Here is a 13,733-nt window from a genome sequence, read left to right as displayed (position 1 = left end):
ACATTTAAACAGCAGGGGGCAGCAAAGCAGCTTTGTACTACGTCTTTGTCTCATGTAAACGGGGCATTTGAAAATTTGATACATTTTATTTATAAACACAGAATTCAAGCATAATTCATTATTTCATGAAGGATTGGATTGGTGACTTGTGAACAAAAGGCTTTTTTAACAGTTTCTTTTGTGTCCCATTTTTTTCACAGTGCTTTCCACAACTATGCTCATGCAAATGAAACGATGCAAAATAAATCATGAGGTTGTCATGCCCATTTTTCTTTGTCTCACAAATGTTTACACAGTAATAAAGGCATAAAGACATTGACAGTGTATGGTGCGTAAAACTGAAGGTTAGTAAAAAGTATATATATATATTTATATTTTTAAAAGCAGTTCCCTTTTTAGAGATCATTCACGTCTATGATTATCTTTTAAAAAACATTTTATAAGTATTTCACATTAACAATCTCATTTAACATGAATGAAAACAGGGCACAAAAATGTACACAAACAACACCCATATATACAGCTAAGATACAAATGTCTTAAAATGTCAAACCCAATCTAGATTTTGAGGCTAGTATTGATGTTCTGTTATGCTATATAAAGACAATGTGCTTTATCCGTGGTCTATACAGTACACCTGTATGTGTGTGCGTGTTTACCGTACGTGGGCATGACTCAGATATACTGTAGGTGGCAGTGTAATATCGAAACTCTGTACCTAATCATATTGTCAAGAGTCATTCAAAAGAGAAGTGAAATATCAATTACCACGAAGTTTCATTCATTTTCTTAAACAGTCTTCTAAGAAGTTCATATCATTGTTAAACGTGACCCACAGTCTGTGAAAACCCAGCTTTAGTCATTTTTTTGTAATTTACTGTTTTCTACATAAAATCATCCAAGATAATATAAAGAACACTATAAGGTTATAAAATATAACCTTGATATCTTTAATATTAATGGAGTATGATTATATCAAAGATTGAAATCAAACTTTAACGCTCCTAATCTCATCATTAGATTATGAGACTAGCCTGGATTTCACTGACGGGATCACAAATTGGCAGTGTGAACTATATGCCCACTTTATGATCTACAAACTTATGAGCATACATAAACTGAATTGCCTAGGCAAGATACAAGTTTACATTACTCACAACATTGGGATGTGTTTAGTTAACTTTTGAACCTATTGGCAATTTCTTGGCAAGCTGAAAGCACCTTTTAATAGTGACGATCTAAATCACAGACTTTTTTTTAATAATTACTTCCAAAATATATAACTTAAAGTTACCTGGTTGCCTTAAATTTTTTCAGTTAATTCAACGTAAAATATTAGTTGACCCAAAGTTGTTGAGTTAAATTAATTTAAAATTTTAAGGTAACCGGGTAACAAACTTTTTTTAAGTTGAATCAATTTGTTTTACAGTGTAGAAATTATTAGAAATGATAGCTTTAGCGTAGCGTTGCGCAAGTTCTACCAGGAAACTCGAATGTTACGTCATTCATTTCACAAGGCGCAATCAATCACCACTGATACTGAGAGTATATAAGCCTCGTACTCACCTGTCTTTGCGTTCGCAGATACTGATGCCAGCATTTACAAACCCACCCTCCCTACCACCATCACCAGGTCGGTTCCGTCCATACTCAAGGGGGATTAGATTCTGGCCTGTCTTCATCTTCAGACAGGAACCGCAAGAATCCGTGACCCCCGGATTTGAACTATGGTCGGGGCCTACGCCAAAGAACTATACTGTGTTACATTCTAACCTTGGTTGTTAACTACTGTTAAATAAACTCATATATTAAGTCTTAACCTATCTTCGAGTCTTTCTGGTAGAACTTTCTTTTAGGAGAGCAAACTTATTTTATAGAAAATACATGTTGATATTTTAAGTCGTTCTTAGCCTTTTATGCTTTTTCAATCGGGCACCGTGATCCAGGGTGTCCCACATAGAAATTTGTAATTCATCTTTAACATTGTGTAAAATGCCACACGCCACCATAAGTAAGATTATGGCTAGTAGGTGTTATAATACACTGTCAAAACGGTCCCAAGCTATCACTTGGGCGGCACTCTTTAGAAAGCTCCTAAGATGTACCACTTAGGTACAGACATGTATGCATTTGGTACCAATATGTACCTATGAGGTACTAATATGAATGAAACGTGTACTTTTGCCCCAGTGACAGATAGGGATTATTTTTGACCATTTTTAATAGACTTCTCCCATCAAAAACCTCTGCTTTAAAGGAAAACACCACTGTTTTTCAATATTTTACTATGTTGTTACCTCAACTTAGACAAACTAATACATACCTATCCCTTTTCAATGCTTGCACCCAATCCCTGCACAGCGCATCGTGAATGTGCCAGCACCCAGCCCAGCCCCATTCATTCCTTAGGATCCAAACAGGGATGAATTTAGAAACCACCACACTTCCATGTTTTCCCTATTTAAAGACTGTTACATGAGTAGTTACACGAGTAAGTATGGTGGCACCAAATAAAAAGTGGAAGTGTTTGGTGGCTTCCCTGTTCGGATCCTAAGGAATGAATGGGGCGAGGCCAAATGCCAACACATTCACGACGCGCCGCACAAAGATCAAGTGCACGCACCAAAAAAGACAGGTATGTATCAATATGTCCAAGTTGAGGGAAGAACAGTAAAATATTGAAAAACGGGTGTGTTTTCCTTTAAAATGTGACATCCATACCTTTAGGTAAATTCAATTTAAGACAAAACGTTCATTTGTTCAAATCACCTGTTAGTGTCCATATCTCGTTTATATCATTTTCATATTAAACTTTCTAGCGCCTCCTTGTCCACCACTGGTGGCCGGGCCGTCAACTTTTCTGAAGGAGTACTCGACTGAGAAATTGTTTTTATGCTGACCACGCCCTCGACTCCATACGAACAGCAGAATAAAACAAAACAGCACCACGCCCAAAAAAGTGATGCAGCCCATTGCTGTGGACACCAGGATGGTTTTCAGGTCTAACGTGAACTTCAGGAAGACCCGCGTGTCATTTAAGTTCGTGTCATTAAGATCGCCAACGTAATAGGTGCGATTTGCCAACGCACCATCAAGTGGCGACCCACTCACTGTGAGGGTGGCAAAGTATGTGTCATTGCCACCGGCATTGCTAGCTATGCAGATATAAGTACCGCTGTCTGTTATCTGGGCGTACCGAATCTCCAGTGTGCCCACTGGTAGTACGATAACACGGCCTGTGCTCTTAGTGGTGATACGGCGACGTTGAGGAGAAATCCAAAAGATGACGGGAGTCGGATCTCCTTCGGCACTGCACACGAACGACACCACTTGGCCTTCACGTGCCGTGAGCTGCTGCAGTTTCCGGTTGCGAATTTTTGGCCGCTGACAGGTGAAGTGGTCAAACAGCGCAGAGTCCGTGAAGGTGCTGAGTGCTTTTCCTCGTACTTCCACGGGTGCAGCGCAAACCGGCGACTTTCCGTCAAAATTGAGAGTTTTCCGACGCTGCAGGATCCACAGTAGGCGGCAATCGCAAGATAAAGGGTTGCCATCCACACGCAACGTTTCCAAGGTGTTAACCGAGTGGAAGGAGCTTTCCTCTAGGGTAACCAATTTGTTGTTTGAAAGGTTGAGTAATCGTAGCTGCTGCAAACCTCCAAGACCATAAGCCTGCACCGAAAAAAGATTTGTACCAACTAGGTGCAATTCCTTCAAACGTACAAGGTCGCGCAAGGCCCAGGACTCGAGAACAGAGATGGGGTTGTGAGAAAGATCGAGGCTGGCCAGGTGAATGAGGTTACGGAGAGCACCCGTAGGCACAGTGGAAATGTTGGTGTTGGTAATCGAGAGCCAAGAAAGATTGAGACCCTGGAAGCTGTGTGGAGAAATGTACTCGAGGAAGGGCCAATGGTCGATCTCAAGACCCCGCAAACCGCCCAGTTTACGAAAGTTCTGTTCTTCCAACGAAGCGATGCTGAGGTAGCGTAATCGTAGCGTCACCAAACCGCGAAGGTATGAAAGAGACTGTCCGGATATAGAAGTCAAGTTGCACCTCTCGATGGTGAGTTCCCGAAGACCGACTAGACCCAAGAAAGCTTTGTTAGAAATGTACACCAAATCATTATCCCCGACCTCCAGATTGCGTAGGTTCCTCAGATCCTGGAAGGTGAAGTCTAATAGGATAACTAGTTTATTCTCACTTAAATCCAAAGTGGTGAGGTTGGTGAGACGCGAAAAGGCACCCATGGGTATGAGTTTCAGCTGGTTGGCTCGAAGACGGAGGACTTTGAGATTGAGCAAACTGGAAAAGGCATTGGGTTCAAGCACGCTGATGAGGTTTTCGCTCAGGTCTAGCTCCTCCGTTTTTGAGAAGGTTGCCAGGTCATTGTATTCCACCCATCGCAAACTGTTGCCGCTCAAGTCCAACAGCCGTGTGTCGACCGGTATACCGGCAGGAATAGAGCTCAGACGCTTGTTCTGGCACATCACAGCCCTTTGCTGCTGGAAACAGTCACAGCGTTGCGGGCAGCTTTGGCCTCGTGTTACGGATGCAGTGATCAGGAGCACAAACAGCCCCGGTAAGCTCAGGTGTGGACAGTCCGCCATGCCCCTTCCTTACCTTACGGGGCTGAATCACTGCATCTCACACCTACAGACAGAAACACAAAAAAACAAATATTCATTAAAACTTTGCAACACTCATTTATATCACCATGAGACAAATAAGATGAACCAAGTGAACCCATCACTGTGAAAGTTTTAATGATGTGTTTGGAAAACAGGTCAAAATATGCATTCGAATAAAAATTTAATGAAAATATCTTCATGTGCATATTTTCAGACAGGTACATATAAACAATTTTGCAGTTAGATTGGTAAAGGATAAACCGTGAAGCTGTCATTTTGATGAACTTTTGATGAAGTTTAACTCAATTGAAAATTAAATTCTTAAAATAACACCATGAACGTGAAACAAACAAGTGGCTATTAAAGTGTCAAGGCTGCAGTATATAAAATCTAGAAATTTTCTGCACATATTTAGAATAAAAAATATTTGTGGTTCAGATATGAGAGAAAATACATGCGAGACAGCTTCCATGTTACACATGACCTGAAATTTTCAAGTTAAAACATGAATTTGGTAACACTTTTCATCAATAAGGTTGTAATTGTTAACCGTAAGCAGTGTTGGGGGTAACGCATTACAAGTAACGTGCATTACGTAATATTACTTTTCTGAAGTAACGCATTACTTTTTAAATGTACACATTAATATTTGAGTTACTTTTTTAAAAAAGTAATGCAAGTTACTTTTCAGTTTAATTAATTTGATTTAAAAATTATGTACTGAATTAAACTGAACATAGTCACGTAGAATTACGCCCTCTATGCGTTAGGGGTGTGCATTGGCACTGCCCTCACAATTCGATTCAATTACGATTCACCAGGTAACGATTCAATTCGATTCGATTCTACGATGCATTGCGATGCATCAGAATTCTACTGTACACAACAAGGCAAGTGCAACTATTCTCAACAAAAACGGAAGCTTAGCATCTTTAAGACAATGACAATTATATACCTGAGATGAGAATTTACACACAGCGTAAGTCTTGTCTAGTTTTGCATTAACTTTGTAGAATCCGAAATGTGCCCATATGTCCACTTTCCATGGAAAAGGGTTCGTTTTTATTTACCCGTCTAACACTGTCATCTCTCTCCGCCTCAGCCATCTTCATTGTTGTTGTTATGCCCCCGGAAGTAATTGTAACTTCACAACTTTATTGTCCACTCGAGGCCAGAAAATAAACAGTGACATAATCGATTATGGCACTTTGCTGCATCGATGCTGAATTGTGCATGTGCGCTTTGCGATGCATTGCCGAATCGATTATTGTTGACACCCCTACTATGCGTACACGCCTGTGTGGGAACAGTTTGAGTCAGAAACTGAGATGGCAGGCCAAAATTCAAAATTTTTGTGTTGAAATATGCAATTTCTGAATGCAGAATGTTTCAAGCCTCAGCCAAGAATAAGTAAAGCAAAAGTAATGCAAAAGTAACTAAAAAGTAACGTAAGCAATACTTTGCATCAAAAGTAAATAAGTAATGCAACTTTTTTTACTTTTTTGAGGAGTAACCTAATATTGTAATTAGGGCCGGGACTTTAACGCGTTAATTAAGATTAATTAATTACACAAAAAATAACGCGTTAAACATTTTAACGCATTTTAATCGCACTTATTAATAGAGTCATTCGTAAATGCTGCAGACCCTGTTTTAGTTCGAGAACTCCGGGGTTGTGATGCAGTGTAAATAAAAGTAGACGGAACCTAAACGAACAGCTGATTTTAACGTGACAACGCATCAATTTCATAGTAAAAATGATTTATTCTGGTAAATGGAGGTTTGCAACGGAGGTTTTGCCCAATAAACATCTACCAACAAACTACAGATTATTTTAACATGTATCCTAATGTCTGTTATATGTTAATGTTTGAGTATTGTTGGGTTTAAATATTGTTGTAATGTTGTTTTGTTTCAATTTAATTAGTTTATTACGAGTTTAATTTAAGTTTTGTTTGCTACTTTAAAACGAATTTCGTTTCAAATAATTTGTCTCGTAATTATAAACAATGTTTTGTTGTTAGGTTTTGTGAATATAAATTAAAAAGAACATTAAAAGCAACACCGTGCATCTCATTGATGCATATGCTACCGAATGCCAAAACATGCAGTGAGTAGCCTATATCACTTACTTTTCAAAAAATCAGCCTGGCAGTGCCCAGAAGTTAAATTTACACGCGCATTTAGAGCATACTGTAGCAGCACGTTTGATTTGCGGTGTGCTTAAGACTTTTAAAAATCAACTTCATATTAATTTTAATAGGCTACTTTGACGGAGGACACGCACAGAGAACAGCGACGGCAGGTAAAGGAAAAAAGTTAAACGAATAGAGTCAGTTTGTAAGAACATTTTTAAATTGACTATAAGATCATCAATATGAACTCTGAACAATGAACTATTATAAACATAACAGCAAGAAAAGCTGAAGAGGAACTCGCAACATTAAAGCAATAAGCATTTATGTAGGCTAAAGCTATATATCACCTCTTATTTTTTTAATTTAGTTAAGTTTCAATGGTAACACTAAAGGCGCGTACATTATGCAGCGCTTTTCACATCCGAATCCCACTTAAGAAACCTATAAACGATGTGCAACTTAAAAAATATATTATGCACATTTTTATATATTTTAATTTTAATATAGGCTATATAGTATATTATGTTTTGTTGTTATTATACGCGAGGTGGGGCATCCGCGCACATAGGTACCAGAACACAGACAGTCAAAACCTGAGAAGTCCCGAACCCTGCAATATTAAACAAACTACTGTAAGAAATGCGGGCCAGGAAGCGGGTCGGGTATAATATATATATTTTTTTCTTTGCGGTCCGAGTTGCGGGCGGGTTGTTTATACATTGACCCGCGCATCACTGGTAAGCGTCGATAAGAGCATGGTTGTGTGTAAGATATGCAACAAGGAATTCACATATCACCGCAGCACATCGAGCCTCAAGTATAATCTCAATGCAAAACATACAGCAACTAGCGTGGACATTAGCCTCCATTAGACTCCGGGTACAACGACTTGGTTGAACAAAAATAAACAATATTTTGTTAAGCTTATGTATTCAGTCATTATTCATAAAAATCCATGTAAAAATACTTCTTAATGTTCTCAGGTCAAATATTTATATGAGATTACAATGCGATTAATTTAGATTAATTAATTACAAAGCCTCTAATTAATTAGATTAATTTTTTTAATCGAGTCCCGGCCCTAATTGTAATGCATTACTTTTAAAAGTAACTTTACTCAACACTGACCGTAAGTACCTTTAGATAAAAGCATCTGGCAAATGCATGCATGTAAATGTAGCTAACATGAATGAACAATATAGTTTTCTTTGTTAATGTTAGTTAATGCCAATACAATTGTTATTGGGGTGGTTTCCCAAACAGGGGAACTCCCAGACTAAAATGCATGTTTGAGCTATCTTAATATAAATATATCTTGCACTGACATATCACATAACATATCAGTGTCATTGTTGTGTCACAAGATGCACACCAGTATTGTTTTTGTAAGACAAGTACTAAAATGACCTCATATACCTAGCCTGGGTTTCCCCATGCTGCCTTGCGCGCAAATTTATTCAGCATATTTATCTAGCATGGAAACTATGGACCAATTTTGCCCCTGAAATAGCGAACCAATCACAGAACAGGGAGGAGGCAGCTTGATGATGTAGACGTCTATCTGACCCACCAAAGCAGTTTTGTATATCCAAAACGGCAGCAGATGCGAAGTTACTTTTGTATGCAGACTTAGATAGTGTTCTAAGTAGTTTTGAACGCAAGTTTATTTTAAAAAAAGAGCAACTTTTGGCGTTAAACAATTTCATCTCCAAGAAAGATTTTTGGGTATAGCAAGACATGATTAATGAAAGATTAATAATTTAAGATTAATAAATGCTGTAGAAGTATTGTTCATTCTTAGTTCATGTTAGCTAATATTTTTACTACCTTATTGTAAAGTGTTACCAATAGTATCTTCTTGCTGCAGCATTTTAAATGAACAGTTTTTCCTTAAAGCTTTTTGATTTGATCTCTTTTTTTAAAAAATCAATAAACAATTTTTTAAAACTCCTTAAATCAAGGCTTTGAATCATAGCCATCATACCTTCAAAATGTCTAACAAAAACCAGAAAAATGTTACACAAAATAAAGAAAATGTAATGCTAATGGTGTCTATAGAAGCATCCATCACTGAATTCTTCCTTTAAATTCTGTTTCTTCTCTTGAGCTAAACTTTAACATCCCATTATAATGACAGACTCACCTTTATTACAACCGTCCAGTTAAGCACTAGGTTGTTAGCGAATAGTGGCATTTCTTACATACCCTTTCTTTCAACCCTTCCTCCATCATCTCTGGTAACCCAAACACACGACCAGCCCCTCATTTAAACCAATATCAAGTGACACTAAAATGCTATCCAATCAGCACATAGCTCTGTTTCAAACAACAGATGCGGAGTACAGAATCACCAAAAAGTCATATTTGAATAAAAAAGTGCAAAGATTGAAATTAATGATTGAGATCAAACTTTGATGCTTCTCATAAACAGACGTGGCCACATATGACAGTGAAGCAATAAGGTACAAAAATATTTTAAGTATAAGTTTGTCCTTCGTTTAAAAGAAACAGTAATATAAATAGTAACAGAAAATTGTTATCAAACAAAAGTAAGAATCCGTTATAGCACAGTAACACCGTAGTTCTGTGAAAAGGTCATAGCCGTGCTTTATCATAAATAAACCACAGCTATAGACCAATCAGCATCAAGGTGTAGATTTTAACCAATTTTTAACACTGAAATATTACCCATTTTAGCCTTAAAGGTGATGCATCCAATATCAATGACACAAGTCATAAATTGTGGTTCGACTTCAAATAGTAAAGAATGGGAGTCTGATGTCAGTGATGGAAAGTCTTCAAGGATCAGTCAATAACAGGACATAAATAATCTATTAAAAATATCGTACTCGTATCTGGCACAAGACCAGGCAATCCTCTGCTGTGTAGCCCCACCCCAAACTGCTTCAAAAGCCTGATATACTATTTCAAATTAAACAACTGATACAAGCTACATTAATCCAAACTCTCGACCTAGATAAAAATTGTATGACAGGAGATATTTGTGTACAGTAAGTTGCACAATACTGTAGGTTCTGATTCACCATCTTATTATTGTACTGATAATTCTGACAAGTAACTAACTACACTAAGGGGTGGTTTCCCGATCAGGAATTATCTTAAGCCAGGACTAGGCCTTAGTTTAATTAGGAAATATAACTAGGGTGACCATATGTGCCATTCTTCCCGGACGCGTCCAGGCCAGGATTTCGGGTTTGTCTTCCGGAAGTCATATTTGTTGACCGCATACGTCATAGAGTATTATTATTATTATTATTACAGAAAAGCAACCGTTACATTTTAAAGCAACACTATGTAGTTTTTTTACCTTTAAATAATGTCTCTAAAATTATTTCAGTGATAGATCAACTTTTAACTGGACAAATTGTACTGTTGCTGCAACCTGAGCAGCCTCCCAGCTGCTACAAGCACACTCTGAAAGTGGCGGTGGAGGGTAGAGCACACAGCCCCGCCCCTCCCCCTGCCTGCAGAAGAGTGTCTCAGTGTTTCCCCTAGGTTTACAGCTTTGGGGGGGGGGGTTGGTTGGGTAGGTGTATAGTGTATATATATATATATATATATATATATATATATATATATATATATATATATATATATATATATATATATATATATATATATATATATATATATATATATTATTGCTCATTCATTGTTCTTCAGTGTTAGTTAATAAATTTATATGATAAACAAATTTTAAATGATGCATTTGTTGGAGAGAATAATCCTGTTTTTTTTAATTATCTGTTCTGTTGTCAGACATACAACGAGTCGACTATAAAGTAGTGAGTAAACACGATGCAGTCACACCTTGAGTTTAATCCAACTAGCTGTTCCTTTAACTCTGCTGAAATCCTGATATATAAACTCGATTTATAATTGTCTGACAAAATAATCATACATTTACATTGAAGCCTTACTGCTGTTTTCTCATCATGTCTTTTTGTGTTATGAGCTTTTTTATTTCAAATGTGAGTTTTATTGTTGCGTACAGGGCTTGACAATAACTTTTTTGCTCACCAGCCAAAGTGGCTAGTTGTTTTCCAAAGTTACTACACACTCAGCATTTTCACCGGCCACACTTTTGTTGCTGGTAAAATACATTTTATATGATTAAACTTGACTATGGCATCCTAAAATGCTAGATTAGATGCAGATTGACTTTCAAATCCAGACTGACCACCCAAGTTAAGACTACATTATTTAGCTGTTAATATCAGTATAGATCATATCATATATTTAGGTGCATGAAAAACATGCTAGAAAGGCATAAATAGATTTACTTTAAATGAATATATTAACAGTGGAGCGCGGTGTAGAAGATTAACTAAAAAGATAAACACAAAAACCCTAGACAAACACTTGAAATATTTATTAACAACAGCAGTGAAATGTATATGCTTGATCATGGTTTCTGTTAAAAGTTATTTAAGACTTTAAATGGCAAATGTCGAGAGGGTATTATTTTTGCACAAAGTAGCCTACATTAAAATGATGCGCGACCCTCTCCACTTGTGGGTTTCCTTTGATTTCGGACAAAACTGGGACGAGTGCATTCAGATATGCGCTATGAATTTCTCTCCGCTCTTGCCCAGAGAGTGTGCACGCACTTTAAATCTCTTCAGTCACTTCCATGCGTTTGTTTTATCCTTCCCAAAGTGTGCGTGTATGCGCTCAGACTGCGTCCTGTGCATTCGCAAATCCATCAACTTTTGCACTCTCTCTGGTAAAAAGTTGGCGCTTGGTCCGCAACGCGAGCCTCCGCTGCATCGTGCGTGCGTCTCAGTACGTTGCGCTGGGTGCAGGGAGTGCTCATGGGAGTTGTAGTTTCCCAGTATCATTGCGCATTGTTTATAATTTCGCATAACTTTTAAGAAAACTACAATTAAAAAAAATATTCAACCAGCCAAAGTGGCTAGTGGGATTGGCTGTCTTACCCGCCACAGCCGAAATCGACGTGCATTTGGCGGGTGTTATGTCAAGCCCTGGTCGCGTAGCCTAATAGCACAGACAAATTGATGCAAATTCAGAAATATGACAGCATACACTGTTACTGTTACACAGAGTTATAGCATATAGCTACTGTACAGCATGATAGAGAGGGAGAGAATGCGCGCGTGTGTGTGGGAAAACACCGTAACCTTTTCAGTTATGAGGCGTGCGCTGCACGCAACATGACAGAGCGCGCATTCAGTGAATTAAGCCAGACAGTAAAATATAATGTGCGCACTCAATTGGATAATTTTAAATGCGCAAACACAGACAAAAAGACATGCTATCGTAGAAATAAGATAAATATTACGTGAGGGCTATTTAGTTTGTTTAATAAAATAACAAATTGTTATCTGGCGCTATAAAGAAAATCAAATAAAATATACTTGACCTTCAAGGGGGGCGGGAGGAGCCGTTAGGAGGGCGCAGCGCCCCCCTTATATAATGGTAGGGGAAACACTGGTGTCTGATACCAGGCAATGTTGTGCTTTTCAATAGAGCCCGACCGATATGCGTTTTTCGGGCCGATGCCGATACAGATATTAGGGAGTAAAAAAAAGACCGATAACGATATATCGGCCGATATTCTTTATGTGTACATTATAGTTCAGTATATACTACAGTATATTATACTAAAGTACTGTACATAGAATACACTATATACTTTAACATAATATACTATGAATAAATACAATGCAATGCAATGATCACTCACAAATGTGGTGATCACTCACAAATGTGGTGATCCAACACTTATATTGATGTGACAAAGATATGTACTATAGGCAAGAAGTTAACAATAAACTTTATTATTCAAAATTAGTTGGATATCAGTGCACTAAACAGTAAACTTGACTTATTATAAATAACTTTAAAACACAAAGAGAACAAAATACATAAAACTTGCATCATTTGCAGTTTTGACGAGAATAACGTTATAAAGAGAAACTTATGAAGTCATTGATTAATATTAGCTTTACAGTAAGTTGTGTACTTCACAAATTAGTTAGCCACTCACAGTTACGAAGACAATGCTTGACGGAGCACATACTAATGTACGCTATGTTTAATGTTGTGCACAACGTTTTTATAACACAAACCCAGGGTTCCGTGCAAACTTTAGACTTTAATAAAACTAATGCGTCTTCGCTCCGCCTCTTTTATTTAGCAAGGGTGTAGAGTTGCGCGAGCTTATTGAATCAATTGCTCTGAAATGAGCGTGTTAACTAACAACACAAGCAGCAGTAATCTCATATAGTGTTATATAAGTGCACGGCTGCGCGTAGTTTAAACGTGTAATTTCTCCGTCTCGCGTCATTTCTCCCGCTTGCGTTTTAACTCGCAAGTCGACAAAGAGACGGATTAAAAACACCAAATGTAAGCGGGAATGCGTCTCTCTTGTCCATTTATAATCCAATCGACCAAAGCGCGTCTTAATATCAGGTGTAAAAATGTTGTGAAGAAGACACTGCGTGACTGCAGCCACCTGAACTGAGAGACTGACTGACTGAAGTGAAGGGGGTGGGGGATTGGCTGGTGTCACTACAGTGAGTGATCTGGGTCGCCATTAGCAACCAGTATGGCGCACTCTGCTGGACAAACAAGTACTTACATCTTTCAAATGCATTTAATGTGTTCTGTAACAAACGTTCATATCGGCGCATATCTGCGGCTTATACGCCGATACAGATATATCTGCGACATGCTCATATCGGCCGATAAAATCGGCAAAACGATAAATCGGTCGGGCTCTACTTTTCAACCACATGTGGGAGCTGTAAGTCATGTTTACATGGAAACTACATAGTGTTGCTTTAAGGTAAAAATGAAACTATGATTATATGCATTATGTTTTTAGCTGAATGGCGTATGCGGTCAACAAATGCGGCACCGAAATCCTGGCCAGGACGCTTCCAGGAAGAATGGCACGTATGGTCACCCTAATATATCCAGTTG

General features: G+C 38.0%; 1 protein-coding gene across 3 annotated transcripts in view; it reads right to left on the bottom strand.

The window, feature by feature from the left end:
• Positions 1–1,846: 1,846 nt before the first annotated feature.
• lingo3a (leucine rich repeat and Ig domain containing 3a) overlaps positions 1,847–13,733 on the bottom strand; it is a 73,951-nt gene continuing 62,064 nt past the window's right edge. For all 3 annotated transcript variants that reach the window (XM_055217251.2, XM_055217249.2, XM_055217250.2), the window contains one exon: positions 1,847–4,648. In XM_055217251.2, the coding sequence (XP_055073226.2) occupies positions 2,791–4,605 (1,815 nt within the window). In that variant the 5' untranslated portion in view covers positions 4,606–4,648 and the 3' untranslated portion in view covers positions 1,847–2,790. The remainder of the gene's footprint in view (positions 4,649–13,733) is intronic.

This window comes from Misgurnus anguillicaudatus, chromosome 23 (assembly GCF_027580225.2).
Source record: "Misgurnus anguillicaudatus chromosome 23, ASM2758022v2, whole genome shotgun sequence".
NCBI classification, from domain to species: domain Eukaryota; kingdom Metazoa; phylum Chordata; class Actinopteri; order Cypriniformes; family Cobitidae; genus Misgurnus; species Misgurnus anguillicaudatus.
Note: the sequence above shows the minus strand (reverse complement) of the source record. Positions and strands in the feature narration are given on the sequence as shown.